General features: G+C 39.8%; 1 protein-coding gene across 1 annotated transcript in view; it reads right to left on the reverse strand.

Moving 5' to 3' along the window:
- Positions 1-19,338, reverse strand: part of LOC124113526 (ribitol-5-phosphate transferase FKTN-like) — a 32,996-nt gene continuing 13,658 nt past the window's right edge. The window contains exons 4-8 of the mRNA XM_048402093.1: positions 16,636-16,916; positions 14,659-14,909; positions 11,992-12,125; positions 8,134-8,258; positions 1-442 (exon numbers count right to left, since the gene is read on the reverse strand). Of these exons, the coding sequence (XP_048258050.1) occupies positions 226-442; positions 8,134-8,258; positions 11,992-12,125; positions 14,659-14,909; positions 16,636-16,916 (1,008 nt within the window). The 3' untranslated portion in view covers positions 1-225. The remainder of the gene's footprint in view (positions 443-8,133; positions 8,259-11,991; positions 12,126-14,658; positions 14,910-16,635; positions 16,917-19,338) is intronic.

Here is a 19,338-nt window from a genome sequence, read left to right on the forward strand (position 1 = left end):
CATCGTATGTACTTGTCTGTTCCGAACCTGTGTCATTTGTTATTTTCCTGCCTTGGCGTGTAATATCTAAATAAGGGAACTCCGTCGGTCTGTCGTGTTTCCAGATTGAATTGAAGACACGGTACATGTGTAAGATATATTCATGAAGGCATGCCGACACGTTTGCCCTTTTTAATGATGAGCTGACATCCAGTACAGTAGCTCTGATTTACTGATATTGACCCACTAGTATGTGATCTGTATCACAGTTTGCCATTCCTCCTTTGGCCAGACCCCGTTCTTCTGCACGTTACCCGCGCTTCCCTTCCAGTCCCACCGCTTCACTGAAGTGTTCCAGTTCTTGCCATAGGCGGCAGTGATGTAGGGCAGAGTGGGACAGGGGACGCGCAGTCGGCAAGCCATGAAGTCAGTCCAGCAAGTGTCAAACTTTGGAAAAGTGTATCTGGAATAATATTCATGCTTATATCCTTCTACCCGAGTATATTTATTAGAAGTAAAACGTAGTTAAATACTATCAACATTAATTACCAGCGGAACGGACTAAAGACCACTAGCAACCAAAGCAGGGCCGCTCAATAGGCATGAGGCTCAAGTAGCATGCAGTGATGAGCATCATGTGTGAGTTAGTGAGGTAAAAAGGTCGACATGACATCAGCCTCATCTCAGCCATAAGTCGAGGGGTTAGTGCCAGAACCACTTATCTCCATTTTCCCTAGATGTGAGAAATCCCACTTCAAAAGTTTGAAATGGTGCTAAAAAGCACCACTTGAAGTTTTATTAGCAATATTGTTTCCAGCCATTGTCATTAAGTGTGCCAAACAGTATATCTTGTTTTTTCAACATAACATTGATATTAACATGTAATAAAGATAACCTGAAATATATACGATGTTCTGGCATATCTCTTCCCCAAAGAAATTCAGCTAGACTTTCAGCCAAAGCGAAGTAAATAAAGGCAACTCCATCTGGCAGCATAAACATTATACAGGAAAGGGGAAATGTGAGGCCCAGATCCTTGTAAACAGAAGTGATACATTGTGGCCCTGATAAATGATAACATTCCTGCTTGCGTCAAATTACCCCAAACACAGGACATACGTTTATGCTTCAGAAACTTTCTCAATGAGCAAGCCAATTAATAGCAATAACAGCTTATCTCCCGACAGCTGGTAACGGCTCAACCACAGAGTCTGCGTGACACACAGGCTGATACCATTATCCTGGTGTAAGCTGACACTCTAAAGCATCGCTTGCTACAAACACGTGGTTATAATCACTTACCAGCTTTAACGATTATCTGGCATTGCCTAAAAGAACTAAAGTAATGTCAGTGTTGCCTTTACCAAACATTGTTCATTTTATTAAATGCTGTACATTTACATTTACATTGCATTGTTTGTTTCAAAACTAAAAAGCTAATTAGTCTGCAAAATTAAGTTAATGTTAGGCTGTAATGCTAATGAGTGGAAATGTGTCACACAAAGTTAACGGAGAAACGTTATTCTATAAATTATAGATGAATAGAAGATCCTTTTAAAACCTTTGTTTATGTAAATATATATTCTTTTATAAAACAGTGGGTACATATTTAGCTTATTATCTATAAACCAGTATATAATATGTAAAAAGTGATAGATAAATAGATAGACAGATCTGTACCCAACGTTCAATTTTCAAAATGGTGACATAACTCGCAGTATTCACAAAAAATATAATACTTTTTCCAGCTGAGCTTCATTCAAAGTCAATTTATGAACATACAAATACTGCAGTTCTTAAGATCAGTTATCTCAGATTGTATTCGGATATCCAACCTAGCTGTCATAAGACATTTTAATGTGGTTACAATCATTTTACGTTCCTAACAGTAAATGGAATTCTTAGCTTGAACATTCACGCGATTGTTGTGGCTCACTAAAAAGGAAATAAATAAGGAAGTAATGCAGGAACTTGTCAGATATAATATAGCCAGGATCAGCATTTCAGCACTGTCAGACTTCCACAAATCTGAGTCGGGTATTCATGTTTAACTGCGGCATAGTATCTCAGCGGGCTGGCACAATAATATTGGCATTAGTCCGGACTAGTGCAATCACACGCACTTACGCACGCGCGTACGCGCGTACGCACACATAGCTATATTAGTGCGATAATGAACACAGCACCACAGTCACACATCATATTATGCAATGTCTGTGTCATAGTCTTCCTCCATAGCATCTGGTACCGGTAGACAATCAGGTCTGTTACCAGTTGGGAGAGCTTTGTAGTACTCATGATATTCGCTTGGAATAATACCAGATCTACAAAGAGATAACAAGTCTTTCTTCTTCGCATGTGATATTTCTTGCTTCCCAGTGTATCTACAAGTAAGGGAGTTGGTTGTGTTCAGAGGTCTACCTCGTCTACTGCCTGCTGTAACCTTGATTTCTCTGAACTGCTCATCATTGTGTTCAGTTTTGAAGTAAATGCTGTCAGGGCTAGTCTTCATAAACCGCAGCCAGCGAACATTTAGCCAGTTAACTCTACCACCATCCGTGTCCACTTTAGTATTTTTCAGTCTTTGATGTGCCAATTTCTTGAAGTCCATTACATCCGTGTGTTTGATTGGAATAACGAGATAGGGGTCCTTCCTTCTTGCCATTCTGATAACAGTATCCCACTGGCTGGGAACAAAAATACTTGTCTTCTTTTTGGCGAATTCAATACTGGAGTGAATTGCATCGCACTCCATTTGGGTGTGTCCTGGCTCCAAGAATTTATGGTCAATGACATCAATGTGGTCAGTGGTAGTGACAGCATGAAGTAGGGAAGCAGCAACATATTGGTTCCTATTCTGCCCTGTGCATGTATCTGAATACAGGATAACATGGTTGATGTTAGGAGGCATTGCTTTCAACTGTATTTGTAAACATGATGCAATTTCGCATGAACCTCTCTGGGCATCAACCTCTGACCACAGAAAACATGTACCGCTCTTGTGAACAGCATCATGCACTGTGAAATTATAACAATTCAGTTTTCTCATATAGAAAATTTCGCTAACTAGCGAACATGGCGTGTACAATACTGCCTCAAGGTCAAATGTTCCAACAAAGACAGAGGATTCTGTCAAGGCAAGTGCTTTGTCCTTAATCTTTGCCTCTCGAGCTCTGATTTTTCTGGCTTGGTGTTCATTGAAATCCTTTGTTAATTGTTCTGTCAGGCAACCAGTGTCTCTTTCTCTGTAATATTGCTGACAAAGCGAACACTGGTCCTTCTTTGGTACATGGAAAGAAAAATTATATTCTTTATTGAAGACGTTTCTGTAGAGTGATGAGGACACTGGTTCTTTGTTGTCTGCAGCACACCTTTCCTTATAAAGTTCATACATCTTTTTAATATTCAATTCTGGTCCTAAAAATTGCCTGTTTGTATCTTTTCTTGTGTAGTGGGCATCCATCTTAGGAAATGACTCAATGTGTTCCCTTACTTTTGTCAAGCGATCACTGGCAGTTTTATTGTGTGGCTTATGTCTACCGCGACGTTCTGTGCTCCCAAAGGTTCCCTGGCTCTTGTGCTGTAAGGCATGGCTGATGTATGACTCCCCAATGTCAAGAGTCTTCATGAAAAACTTCTTGCAAACAAGATGTCTTGTTCCTTCCCACTGTAGATTAAATGCCCGATAGACTTGGCGTTTCTTTTCCACCTTTCTTTCACTGTCATCCAGGTATGTACGGGTTTTCTTTTCATCAGTGTTGGAACAAACAAAATCCTTTTGCCTTTCATATGATGACAAGCTTCTAAATGCTTTAAATATACTGTGTCGAGCTTCTTCGGGGATCTTCTGGGTGCACTTATATCTACATTTTGAGCAGTCGACTGCTTTAACCGATTTTCCTTTCATGGTCTTCCCTTGCTGGTTCACATATTCCATTCCACCTAATCTCAGGTGTTTCCTTTGATTTTTTAACCATGTCTCGGGCGTCGCACGTCTCTTTCTAAACAGCACCTTTCTAGGAGGTGTATGGAAGGCTGACGACTTTCTTGGAGTTGCAGATCGAGATGGGTTCTGTTTGTTTGGGGTTGATGCTGTATTACCTGATGACACTGTGTCGGCACCATGCTGTGAAGATACTGGAACTGGACTTGAAGTATTTGAACTGATCACAGGGTCTTCTGGCATTACATGGTTGCGTTCATTTACAGCAGTACAAGAAACATCAGAGATGCTGATGGACTGGAGACAACTTGCAGCTGATGTGGACGTTCCAGGACAGGTAGCTCCAGAAGCACATGCTTCTGTTGTTTCATGTTGAGTACTTGAGTACTGAGAAGATTTTGTGATGTTATTTTCTATCATTGTGTTTGACAAATGGTTAGCCAGTGGTGTGCATGCATCATAATGATCTTCAATACCTTTTATGGATGTAAATGCGAGGATTATTCTTCTCTCAGTGCATTGTTGACGAATTGTAGGTTGGACATCAATTACAGGAGTTGATGCCTTGCTGGAGAAAATACGGACACCACGACCTGACCAGTTAGCAAGTGCTAATGGCAGGAAATCAGCAACCTTATTGGTGAAATATCCATTCCTGCGAAGATGTTCCACTTCCAGTGAATAACTTTGCCATGTTTCCAGGTTGTTTTCCTCCACTTCAGCATAGAAATCGGAATAAGTGATGATATTATCATCAAGATGATCACACAGTTGTTTCCTCAGTTCACATTCACTCACATTAAGTTGAAGTGCAGAAGCCTTAAAAAAGCAATTTCCATCAGCCGGTACCTTCAGTAACTTGTATCCATTACAATGCAGAAGTTGTTCTAATCTCTCCGTGTGAAACTTTTTCATTTTAGATTCATACATGTAGTTGGTATGACTTTCATGTAATGTCTTCAGAACAACAGTTTCCTCCAATTCCCCACTTGACCTTTCATGAAATTTGCTATGAACAATATTCTTCTGATTTGGTATTGTCAATTCTGTTTCCGATTCAGTGGTGTCAGACGAGCATAAATCTTCTTCATTCGGAAGGTACTCTTCTGATGATGTTTCGATGCTACTTTCAACATGTGTATGTCTATATTTCCCCAAATAAATTAAAGGTTCGTCATCAGAGCTGTCAAATTCATTTTCATTTCCTCCCTCACTGGTATTACTGGGACGTGGCTCTATGTAGTCTTGAGGGGCTTTCATATGCGTTGCCGACAAAGGATCTGTGTTGTCAGTAGTTTGTACCTGATTAGCATCCATGTTGGTTGCCGTCAATGGATCTGCGCCGTCAGTGGTTGGTAGCTGATCAGTTTCCATGTTGGTTGCCGTCAATGGATCTGCGTTGTCAGTGGTTGGTAATTGATTAGCTTCCATGCTGGTTGCCGCCAATGGATCTGGGTTGTCAGTGGTTGGTAATTGATTCGCTTCCATGCTGGTTGCCGCCAATGGATCTGGGTTGTCAGTGGTTGGTAACTGATTAGCTTCCATGTTGGTTGCCGCCAATGGATCTGGGTTGTCAGTGGTTGGTTGCGGATTTGGTTCCATGCTCGTTGCCGTCAATGGATCTGTGTTGTCAGTTGTTGGTAGCTGATTAGCATCCATGCTCGTTGCCGTCAATGGATCTGGGTTGTCAGTGGTTGGTAGCGGATTCGGTTCCATGTTGGTTGCCGTCAATGGATCTGCGTTGTCAGTGGTTGGTAGCTGATTAGCATCCATGCTCGTTGCCGTCAATGGATCTGCGTTGTCAGTGGTTGGTAGCGGATTCGGTTCCATGTTGGTTGCCGGCAATGGATCTGCGTTGTCAGTTGTTGGTAGCTGATTAGCATCCATGCTCGTTGCCGTCAATGGATCTGGGTTGTCAGTGGTTGGTAGCGGATTCGGTTCCATGTTGGTTGCCGGCAATGGATCTGCGTTGTCAGTGGTTGGTAGCTGATTAGCATCCATGTTGGTTGCCGTCAATGGTTCTGCGTTGTCACTGGTTGGTAGCGGATTCGGTTCCATGTTGGTTGCCGTCAATGGAACTGGGTTGTCAGTGGTTGGTAGCTGATTAGCATCCATGCTCGTTGCCGTCAATGGATCTGGGTTGTCAGTGGTTGGTAGCGGATTCGGTTCCATGTTGGTTGCCGTCAATGGAACTGGGTTGTCAGTGGTTGGTAGCTGAGTAGCATCCATGTTGGTTGCCGTCAATGGAATTTGGTTGTCAGTGGTTGGTAGCGGATTCAGTTCCATGTTGGTTGCCGTCAATGGAACTGGGTTGTCAGTGGTTGGTAGCGGATTCGGTTCCATGTTGGTTGCCGTCAATGGAATTTGGTTGTCAGTGGTTGGTAGCGGATTCGGTTCCATGTTGGTTGCCGTCAATGGAACTGGGTTGTCAGTGGTTGGTAGCGGATTCGGTTCCATGTTGGTGGGTGGTTGTGGCACAATAAGGTGTAATATCTGATTGTTCTCGATAATATTGCAAGCTTCCAAAATGTCTTGATCTTCGAAGTCAGAATCAAACTCACTCATTTTCCAATGCCTATAGAAAGAAAACAAAAAACAAAAGAAAACAATACATAGCACTGGTCTTGAAATATTTGTGTATGTGACATTATTTCTCAATTTACAATCTAACTTCATGTATCATATATTTACTCTTATGTAAACTTTACTTGTGTTTATGAAAGATGTTTATGTTAAAACCACAAGTCTCACCCATGTCATTTACATACTATTTTATAGCAAAATTAACAAAAAATCCCTGCGATTATCTGAAAACAACCAAGAACACACTAAAAGTTAACGAACACTGATTTGATAATGACTTAAACATAAAAATCCGTTATATAAATCATCAGACGTGTTGTTGCGTCGTAACTTTATAACAATATAAGAGATCAATTTTAAAAAATTAGTAAAATAACAGATAATTTAATTCAATTTACAGTTTTACTTACCTTAAACGTATTTATGTTGATGAAAATAATTTGGACTATGATATTTCCGTTGTAAGACGTTTGTGTAGTGGGGTTTATCTTCGACGCCAGGACCAAGTAATGACCATTAGTATAAGCTGACTGGAATTTAGCCCGGGAATCAGATATAAACATCCTGGGCCATAGAAGGCTAGCACCAGTTAACATCATCTGGTGCGGGGGAGCGCTTATCTCTAATCGTAAACACAAAAAGCCAGCACATCTCAAATGCTTATCAGTTGTTACGGCTCTCCAATTAAAGGAGTCTTAAGCCTATATCAGAGTGCTAGAATGTGTTAATTCTCGATACGTTTTTCTGGCTTAATAGAATTGAGTGAAAACTTTAATGTTGTGTATACCAGCATGTAGTATTTTAGTATAGAACATCCTGGCGCAACACGAGAACAGAGTTAGGTGATAAGTTGTTTATGTCTTGTTGAATATCTTTTAAAATATACAATGTAGTACATAGATATTTTGGCGTAGGATTATATATGGTCATACAATGTTTTGAAAGTCATAAAGTCAATTTTAATATTTTACAAGATAATGTGTTCTGGCACTAACCCCTCGAAGTGTTGCCTGCAAACTGTCATCTTTCAGAGTGAGTGAGTATGGTTTTCGACGCTTTTAGCAATGTTCCAGCAATATCACGGCGGGGGACACGAGAAATGGGCTTCACACATTGTACCCATGTCGGGAATCGAACATAGGTCTTCGGCATGACAAGCGAACGCTTTAACCACTAGGCTACCCGACCGCCCCTGTAATCTTTAAGAAGCTACAAATGAAGGCCAGTGAACCACAGAGCAAAGCATCATGTACACATACATATAATTGGAAGTGATTCCATGGCATTTGATTGGTTTACCAAGCATTGTTTGTGCTTTATGTATTCATAAACCTGAAAAATAGGCCACGCCAACTAGAAGACTAACGTTTCATGAGTGGATGATAATAGAGTGGGTGGGGCTTGTACTGCATATTATATTAATATTATCATTTTGCGTTCGTGTATGAACACAAACCCAGATGTGCACACGCGGGTTAACACAGTACAATACACAACCAAAACATACTGAAGTCAGTTCTTAAATAGTTAGTCTAGAAGATAATCCTACTGCGAAGGAAACACGTTTTGAAAAAGCACAAATGGGATTATGTAGGATGGGGTAAGAGATTCGTATTATTAACACTCACTTATACTTCTTGCCATCGTTGGCGTCGGTTCCTCCTTGCCATAGATAGGTCTTCTCCTCATACACGAAGCACACATCGATCTTGATGCCATGAGTTTTAAAAGCCATTTCGAAACTATCAGACATCTAAAATGGAGTGAGAAAAGAATCTATTACTTGCACGGATATTTCAAATGTTAATACTCCTTACTAATTGAATAATATTTCACTTATATTACGTAAATCTGTACCTGACTTTACATTTTTTTCATGCACCACACTATATTCAAACGTATGTATTGTATATGGGCCAGTGGCCTTGGTACAAATAAAAGACTTCTTCTTCTATACACATTTAATGTAGGACAGCCAGACTTTGGAAGGCAGCTGGCTAAGACAGAGTAGGTTCATTCACAGTTCAGAGATTTTGTAGTGTCAACATGTTTTTTATGTTTATTTCTAGGTAGGCGGTGTTTGGATGCTCCTATCCCGTGTATTGTGTAGTGAACTTTTCTGGCGATACGTACTGCGTTTACATTGAACACATGTATAAATAACAGACACGCAAATACAACGGTGAATATTTACTATAAAAAAAACGCATTCTAGTCATCTGGCTACCATCATAATATTATTTTGCAAGACCTAAAGAAGAATTCAAACCCAAATACCGCAAAGAAGAGATAAAAGCTGAATGCCATAAAGCACCTTACAGAAGAGACCGGAATACCAAAAAATACCGCAAAGATAGAGTTGAGAGCCAAATACCATAAAATACTGAAAACAAGAGTTGAAACCCGAATACCACAAAATACCGCAAAGAAGAGTTGAAACCCAAATACCATAAAATACCTTAAAGAAGAGTTGAAACATAAAGATAATACAATACCGCAAAGAAGAGTTGAAATCCGAATACAATAAAATGCCTTAAAGAAGAGTTGAGACCAAAATACCGTAAATACCAAAAAGAAAGAGTTGAAACCCGAAAACCATAAAATACCGCAAAGATCAGTTGAAATCCACATACCATAAAATACCTTAAAAAAGAGTTGAAACCCGAAAACCATAAAATACCGCAAAGATGAGGTGAAATCCACATACCATAAAATACCTTAAAGAAGAGTTGAGACCCGAATACCATTAAATGCCGTAAAGAAGAGTTGAGGCCAAAATACCGTAAATACCAAAAAGAAAGAGATGAAACCCGAATACAATAAACTACTGCAAAGATGAGGTGAAATCCACATACCATGAAATGCCTTAAAGAAGAGTTGAGACCCGAATACCATTAAATGCCGTAAAGAAGAGTTGAAACCCGAAACCATCAAATACCGCAAAGATGAGTTGAAATCCACATACCATAAAATACCTTAAAGAAGAGTTGAGACCCGAATACCATAAAATACCGTAAAGAGGAGTTGAGACCCAAATACCATAAAATACCTTAAAGAAGAGTTGAGACCCGAATACCACAAAATACCGCAAAGAAGAGTTGAAACCCGAAAACCATAAAATACCGCAAAGATCAGTTGAAATCCACATACCATAAAATACCTTAAAGAAGAGTTGAAACCCGAAAACCATAAAATACCGCAAAGATGAGGTGAAATCCACATACCATAAAATACCTTAAAGAAGAGTTGAGACCAGAATACCATTAAATGCCGTAAAGAAGAGTTGAAACCAGAATACCATAAAATACCGCAAAGAAAGAGTTGAAACCAGAATACCATAAATACCAAAAAGAAAGAGATGAAACCCAAATACGATAATCTACTACCGCAAAGAAGAGTTGAAATCCGTATACCACAAAATACCACAGAGAAGAGTTAAAACCCGAATACCATAAAATATCTTAAAGAAGAGTTGAAACCTGACAACCATAAAATACCGCAAAGAAGAGTTGAAATCCAAAAACCATAAAATACCGCAAAGATGAGTTGAAATCCACATACCATAAAATACCTTAAAGAAGAGTTGAGACCCGAATACCATAAAATACCGTAAAGAGGAGTTGAGACCCAAATACCATAAAATACCTTAAAGAAGAGTTGAGACCCGAATACCACAAAATACCGCAAAGAAGAGTTGAAACCCGAAAACCATAAAATACCGCAAAGATGAGTTGAAACCCGAATACCATAAAATACTGCAAAGAAGGAGTTGAACCAGAATACCATAAAATACCACAAAGAAAGAGTTAAAACCCAAATACCATAAAATACCGCAAAGAAGAGTTGAAACCCGAAAACCATAAAATACCGCAAAGATCAGTTGAAATCCACATACCATAAAATACCAAAAAGAAAGAGATGAAACCCGAATACGATAAACTACTGCAAAGATCAGTTGAAATCCACATACCATAAAATACCTTAAAGAAGAGTTGAAACCTGAAAACCATAAAATACCGCAAAGATGGGTTGAAATCCACATTCCATAAAATACCCCAAAGAAGGGTTGAAACCCGAAAACTATAAAATACCGCAAAGATGAGGTGAAATCCACATACCATAAAATACCTTAAAGAAGAGTTGAGACCCGAATACCATTAAATGCCATAAAGAAGAGTTGAGACCAAAATACTGTAAATACCAAAAAGAAAGAGATGAAACCCGAATACGATAAACTACTGCAAAGAAAGAGTTGAAACCAGAATACCATAAAATACCGCAAAGAAAGAGTTGAAACCAGAATACCATAAATACCAAAAAGAAAGAGATGAAACCCGAATACGATAAACTACTACCGCAAAGAAGAGTTGAAATCCGTATACCACAAAATACCACAGAGAAGAGTTAAAACCCGAATACCATAAAATATATTAAAGAAGAGTTGAAACCCGACAACCATAAAATACCGCAAAGAAGAGTTGAAATCCGAAAACCATAAAATACCGCAAAGATGAGTTGAAATCCACATACCATAAAATACCTTAAAGAAGAGTTGAGACCCGAATACCATAAAATACCGTAAAGAGGAGTTGAGACCCAAATACCATAAAATACTTTAAAGAAGAGTTGAGACCCGAATACCACAAAATACCGCAAACAAGATTTGAAACCCGAAAACCATTAAATACCGCAAAGATGAGTTGAAATCAGAATACCATAAAATACCGTAAACAAGAGTTGAAACCGAAATACCACAAAATACCGCAATGAAGAGTGGAAACCTGAATACAATAAAATACCGCAAAGAACAGTTGAAACCCAGATACAATAAAGGAGTTGAACCCCGTATACATATACATGCGTTAGAGTTATAATCCCACCTACCGTAGAGACGATCTAAATTTTGAATACTTTCATAAAGAAGAGTTAAACCCCAAATACTTTAAAGAAGTGCTCTAAGTTGAATACCTTAAAATACCATAAAGAAGAGTCAGAAATGGAAAACCAATAAAATAGCATAAAGAATACCGTAAAATACCGTAAAGAAGACTAAAAAACTCAAATATTGTAAAGAAGAGTTAACAATCGAACACCATAAGGTAGCGTAAAGAAAGAGTTGAAACGCGTACACCGTAAAACAGCGACAAAACCCTTTCCATATACAATAGAATTGTATAATCGATTATACAATCCCGACTATATCACGAGCATGTGTTTATGAATCACTATCAAATAGTAATGATACCAGGTATTCCCGAAATGGTCAGCGTATCCTGCCCCACCGGTGGCACCCGCCACAAACACATGCAAAGGCACCGTAAGGAAGAGTTGAACCCCGAATACCATAAAACACCGTGAAAAAGAGTTAAAATCCGAATGGCGTAAAATAAGGCAAAGAACGAGTTGAACCCCTAATACCATGAAATACAGTAAAGAACATTTAAAACCCATAAAGAAGAGTTTAAAAAAAGAACAAACAGGCTCACCTTCCCCTTGACATGCAGGAGTTGAAACCCGACTTTCAAAAACGCCGGCAGGATGCCTGTACTGTAGCGCTGAATGGGAATCTCTATGTCTATATCACCGGCATAGGGAATGAAACCACACTGTCGATACCAACCTGATAAACACATTGTTTCGAGAATATAGTTTGGCACAATGTTCACGTCCGGTTCACTGTCAATCTCTTATGCATAACAGAAGTCCAGTAAGATACAATTTGTTATATTAGATTGGTGCTGTTTCAACTGAGTAGCTTTTTTGAAAGGAAAACCATAAAGCTGTGTAATTAAGTTTAAAACTCATTATTTGTATGTTTCGTATAAGAGGAGCCTGGTCACATCTTGATTATATATAAGAAACAAAGAGCCGATAAAAGGACAGTATACATAGTTATATTGTTGTTGTTACTGTTTGTTGTTTAACGCCGCACTCAGCACTATTCCAGCTATATGACAGCGGTCTGTAAATAATCGAGTCTGGACCAGAAAAAATCCTGGAACATTTATTTGGTCCATCTGTTTCTAAGAACTAAAGTAACACATTTTTACTGCATTCGCACGATATCCATTGTGGAAGGTAATGATTGTATAAATGATGCATTGAAATTACCTACAAGCATAATCATTCACATGAAGGTTGGGCTTTCTGGGTATGGCTCTTCCTCATTTATACATGGTGGATGATTACGTTCAGCAATATTCCAGCTACACGACGGCGGTCTGTAAATAATCAATCAGGACCAGACAATCCAGTGATTGATATCATCAGGGTATGAAACTCCCAAAAATTTCAGCCAGACCACAGGACTGGCCAGCTGAAATACTTGCCAGCCCTGACCAAAACCTGCCTGCCCACTATAATCATATGTTTCTCAGGATAAGCTAAGGGGGTTTCTTTTGGGTTACATTTTATCATTCATCTTTACATGTGAATTAATGCTTATCATCGGGAAATATTTAGAATATTTTCACATATGAAATATAACCCGACCGTCGGGCAGGGGGATTTGAAAATCTGGCAGCCCGAGTTGAAATCAACCCGTCTCGGACGGTCGGGCAGGCAGGTATTTCGAACACTGATATCATATCATCGATCCACGTAATGTTAGATTGTGAATAGGGTTAAAACCTTGGGTAAAGCAGGCTGAAAACATTTGTACAAACATCTTTTGACTGTTAAAAGTTTTTTTTATGATAGTGCGAGATGGTTGGTTGTTAGTTTGTTTTTTAACGCCGCACTCGGCAATATTCCAGCTATATGACAGCGGTCTGTAAATAGTCGAGTCTGGACCAGACAATCAAGGGATTGATATCATGAGCAACGATCCGCGCAATTGGGATCGATGACATGCATCAACCAAATCAACGAGCCCGACCACCCGATCACATTAGCCGCCTCTTACGACAAGCATAGTCACCTTTTACGGTAAGCATGGGTTGCTGAAGACCTGTTCTAACCCGGATCTTCAAGGGTCTAGCGCGAGATGAGATGATTTAAAGGTATAAAGTGCAACCAGGTGGATCCGAAAACGTGGGGCAGGCCACATTGCCGTAGACCGCGTGTGACCGTACAGTGTGGCGTGCGATGACTGCTCAACCGCTTCCTGACGGTGACGTCATTGGCGTTGACGGGATTGAGACGCCGCACTATAAGACACAAATATCAAGGCGATAACTTGCAGTGCTCAGGAATTCGCAGACCCTACCACAGAATAGCTTTTCCATGTGTCAGGGGGGCACGGGTGGCCACGTCGTCTAAGGCACCGCGATTCACCCCTTGGGCACGCCAGAAACCTATGATTTTGGGTTCGAATCCCGGTTCGCTCGATTATGTTTCTAGGTTTGTCAGCACCATACCCGTGCTCGTGGGTTTCACCGAGGTGGTAAACGTCTGAGACCTGCATCACTTCTGGTTTCCTCCCACACTGGAATGCTGTTAAAAGAGGCGTTAAACCCAACTCACTCACTTACTAACTCCCTATGTCAGAAGATAACCACAGGCGACAATGTTTCAAAATTACAATGTCAGACCCACACTGCTCGAATAATCCAGGGCTTTCTTAACATAAATAATGTACCCTAGTGACGCTGGCTGTCATGAGACCTCTCACCGATAGAATATATTTGGGATCATCTTGGGACACAGATAAGACAAGGTCCACAGTTGGAACGTGCGTTAATGGCGGTGTGCGATCGCATTTCCAATGACGCCATCGGGCGGCTTACATTATCCATAAAGCTTCGTGCCAAGGGCCCCATTCCACAAAGTTATCTTAGCGCTAAGACTACCGTAAGTCTATGTAAAAGTATGGGAGCTCCGATCGCTTTTTGGAACAGGGCCCAGGCCTGTCTGACCACCGGAGAATGTCACACAAGATATTGATACTTTTATCGAGTTCCTATGTAAGCATCCAGAAGCTTTGTTATTAGACTTTCGTCTGTATAGCTGTATATTTTGGTGAAAGTGACCAGACCCCAGTGGTTGATTTGTTTGTTTGCACACACACACACACACACACACACACACACACACACACACACACACACACACACACACACACACACACACACACACACACACACACACACACACACACACACACACACACACACACACACACACATAACATGATGCCAGACAGGTGCTCTCACCAAGACACGTGCCAGCACTGAGCCAGAAAGGAATGCCAAGGTGATCCAGAGCCTTCTTCGCTTGGTACAGGACCTCTGGCCCATGTAATGTTAGTAGACTTCTTTCTGGAGGGTTTTTACTGAGATATGTCTGCGCCCCTTGATAGTCACACTCAATGAACTTGGACCTCGGCATCTGGGCCAGGAACTCCCCTACTGGGTGCGGGAGGTAGAGCCACATGCCGTCCACCGTCGTCAGTCGGACATCGAATCTAGTTATGATTTAAATATATTTTAATCACAAGGAAAAGGATTGGGGACAAGTTTTCACAACTTAGATAGCCCTCTCCTAAAATATACTCAACAACAAAAGTTCCTGTGATGTGTATTTTTCAAACAAGTAAAGTTTGGTTTTCAATATTGTAGTACATGTATGGAATCAAGTCACAAAGACGCAACTGCTACAGAAAAGCATGCATTTCATGCAAAAGTTGACTTTTATGCAAGCCCCACTCATTTCACTACCCAAGAATGGGTATAAAAACATGTGCGTTAGCGGGATTGTTTATGCACTGTTTAGCAGCGTGCTGACAACAACCACTCAGAAAAACAACAAAATTACGCAATTATTCAACATTACGAAATGCCACGCCTGTCCGAAAATGAGCGTCTGCGAGCCATTGGTATGCTTGAAGCAGGATCGAGTCAACGTGATGTTGCAAGACAATTTAACGTCCACAGAAACACCATTTCGGGGGCGGCAGCGTTATGGTATGGGGTGGGATTACAGCAAGACAGAGGACCCGTTTGATAGTGGTAGAGGGAAATCTCAATGGACAGCGCTACCGCGACGAGATCATCGGCTCTGTTGTTCTATCGTTTTTGGGTCGTCATGGCCCAGGCATTACATTTCAACATGACAACGCCCGGCCTCATATTGCTCGACTTGTTCAGGAATCCCTTCAACAAGACACCATGAACGTCATCCCCTGGCAGGCTCGCTCCCCTGATCTCTCACCAATCGAGCACATTTGGGATGAGATGGATCAGCGCCTTCGACGTCAACCACGTGTTCCACAGATACTCCAGGAACTTCGACACATGCTCAAGCAGATATGGACAGATATCACACAGGACTTTGTGCGACGCCTGGTCCATTCCATGAGACGAAGATGTATTGCTTGCATCGCAAACAGAGGTGGACACACACGCTATTGATTTGTAAATTGACATTTTGGCATGTTCATGTTTTTTTTATGAAATCACGCATTTTCTGAAGTCAGTACGGCAAATTAAACCATTTGAACACTTACAGGAGTCTTTTATCTGTAGCAAACCGAACTTGTTTCAGATTTGGTGAAAAACAGAACTTTGCGTTAAATCTTATTCAATGTCAGAGGAAATTTTGTTGTTCAGTATAGTTACATGATTCGGTTTTCTATAACAAAACAATTTTAATATGAAGCAAACACAGAGTATATACAGCAAGAAGCATAAGGGGACATAGTTCCTGTCCTATCTGATAAAGGCGTAAGCATATACTCCGAAACGTTGTGTTCCTCATAATAAAGAAGTTGATCTATATATTCTCTTCCTTATGTGTATCTCTTCTAAATGCCAGTTTTGCGCTTTGATTCTGCCTCTCCATTGGAGGACAATAAATATTAAATGTTTCAGGGCATTATTTTTATGAAATATTCAACGACAAATAAATCGCAAATGCCAAATATTATAAAGATAAATGTTAGAACATGTGTTGTTTACAAATCAATCGAACAGCCATTATGTGCAACGTCTTCCCCCTTATGTCGAGCAATATTCCCGCAGCAAAATACAGCAAAATGACACGGTTCAAAGCGGCGTTAAACACAACTCACACACTCACTCAAAATGTAATACTTGATTTTGAAATTTGTTTGTAGCACGAGTCATACTATAAATACAACACATGAGTTGACTGATGCAATGTGCCCAGGTGGTAAAAGACACGTCTTGTACCTGTCATATGCTCCTGCGCTGTTTCCAAACGTAGTGTTGAATCCTTGAAAGGTCTGACTTTTCGAGGTAGTCGAGGGTTCAAGCGAACTGTGCCACCAGTAGTTGTCGTCCCGTTCGTAGAATACCACCAGATGCAGAGGAAGGCTTCCCGACTGGCGGATGAGGTAATGTGTAGGGACACTGGGGACAGTGATCCGCTCCAAGGACAACAGGCGGGGATCAGGAGCGGTCACTTCATTCAGTACAATATCAAGGTCATTGAATTCTAGAAGGAGAGATTCCTGTGACGAAAAATATATCTTCAGCCTAAAATGTGTAGCTTGATAATCGATACACACATGTAATTGCTTCATAAAACAGAATGTTCGCAGTGATACAACCTTGACCACAGTTTATATAGTGTTGAAGCTGTACCTGTAACATGAGCAACCACAATGCTAAAGAATCCTGACTTTCAGAAATATTGAAACGCTGTTATCAGTTTCCAATGATGTGAATTCCGGGTGATAAGAGACTGGAGGCTCCACTATTTTATAAGTTAGGACATCATTCCTAGTGCTATTTATTTAAAAACTAATCTTCAAGCTGTTGCTATCCGCCTTGCACGCTGTATTTACTTTGTGCTCATTGTATATCCGTCCGTGTACGAAATAGCATGTACTGAAAAAGTAAAACCTGACAATTTGAAAAATCTCATACAGTTGTTTTCGGCTGAACTGAATGAAATTACTGACCTCAAATTCCTAAGTCCTCTGCAAATCCTTATATTCGTAAACCATGGTTTAATAATGAATCCAAACAAGCAAGATCTTAGATGTAGTTAAGATTATTACTGGTGCAAAAGCATGACGTGCATGTAACCACAATAAGCGGCATTCTTGCAGTAACTATGTCTCCAAATTAATTAACGCACAACTACGTACAAGGTGTGAAACAAGGTTGAAAAATTTAAGGCAAAGGTTAAAAAATCATCTGTGCAACATATTAAAGAAGGTGACAAATTAACAACTGATAAATCTGACATTGCAAATAAACTTACGTCCCTGAGTTTGAGAGATAACAGAAACAGCAGGAAAATAAAAATAATAATTTTGATTCAAACGGTGAAGATTGCCGTGAAGTATGTTCATTACATGAGCTAAAAATAGAAGTACAAAACTGATCATTTCGTACGATTAGAATCCTTTGTAAACATGCTGTAGTAAATAAACAAGTAGTATCAATATAAGTTTCCTTTGATCTTGCGAAAGTATGGTATACTACCTCGAAGCATGGCACTTTAAAGGATTTTATATTATTGAGGTCATTTTAAATCACAGTTTTACAGATAGACACTTACAAGTCCGAGAGGGTTCAACCTTGTCTGGCCATTATTATCAGTATCAGGGCGTCCCACAATTCTGTCTGTCAGATTTTTTCGAATTTAAATATATTGTCTTTTAAAGGCTTTAACTGATTCAGTATATGGATCGCTGTTCGTGGATGATCTTAATATTTCTTGTCGGGGTAAAAATATGCTTACAATAGAGAGGCAGTTGCAAATCTGTCTAAAAATTCACAAGTGGTTTCTTGAGAACAGATTTTCGAAATTTAAAAACTTATTGTATGCTTTTCTGCAGAAAATGTAAGTCGCATAAGGACCCTGAACTATTTTTGAATTGCACCCCTATCACAGTTGTAAAGGAGGCCAAGTTATTGGGACTTTGACAGCCATTTAACCTCCTAATATTAAATACCTCAAAGCCAATGCCTAAAGGTGATTTGTTGAAAGAAGTTTCTAATTCAGAGTGGGTAGGGGATCAGACAACCCTCTTACATTAGGAAGAGAATATATGGATATCAACTTCTATATTATGTTCCTCGTAATACAGAAGTTGCCATCCATATATTCTCTTCCTTATGTGTATAAATTCTAAATGCCTTTCAAAGACCTAACCCTCTTACGCTTGTACAGGTCACTGATTCGTTCAGAACTTGATTACGGCTCAATCGTCTAAAGTGAAGCATGTAAATGTAATTTAGATACTCTTCATCATCAAGGCCTCAGGCTTTGCCTTGGAGCCTTCAGAACTTCTCCCATTCATAGGAAGCGGAGGAACTACCCATTGACCAACGCCGTCTGAAATCACCCTTACAATACAACACTAAATTATATTCAAAACAGGCATATTCAGCTTTTGACTGCGTTTTTAATCCTCTTCATGAAGATATTTACAAGAAATCATCTCTTATCCCACTACTCGGAATCAGAATAAAAAAGCCATTTCATTTGCACATATTGATCTTCAAGATATAGCCCTCATTCACTGTCAAGCATGTCCTGCTTGACTCTACTGATTTTTGTTCCATCACAAGGGATACATATTTCACTATAAAACGGCCACGAACCTTTCTAGTAATGTTATTTCTCATTTATAGTGTGCTTTTTAAGAGAAATAGAATTGATTCATAAATGTTGATGTACAAAATGTGTTATTATATTAATTGGAGCTGCTAAATAGTAACTTAGATGGTTAGTGTCCCCCTAAGTGGGTATATAAGTTTCACGTCATTCAAAGTATTTTTATGCATGCCATACTTATTAAAGTAGTATATTTGTCATTTTACATTGATGGAATTGATACATCACCAGCAGCTGAAGGAACGGCATAAATCCTGCTGCGGAACCGAGCAGGACGCGGAAGTTTCGTAAGTCCCCACGGT

This window comes from Haliotis rufescens, unplaced genomic scaffold, assembly GCF_023055435.1.
Source record: "Haliotis rufescens isolate VD_foot unplaced genomic scaffold, xgHalRufe1.0.p SCAF_24, whole genome shotgun sequence".
Classification (NCBI taxonomy): domain Eukaryota; kingdom Metazoa; phylum Mollusca; class Gastropoda; order Lepetellida; family Haliotidae; genus Haliotis; species Haliotis rufescens.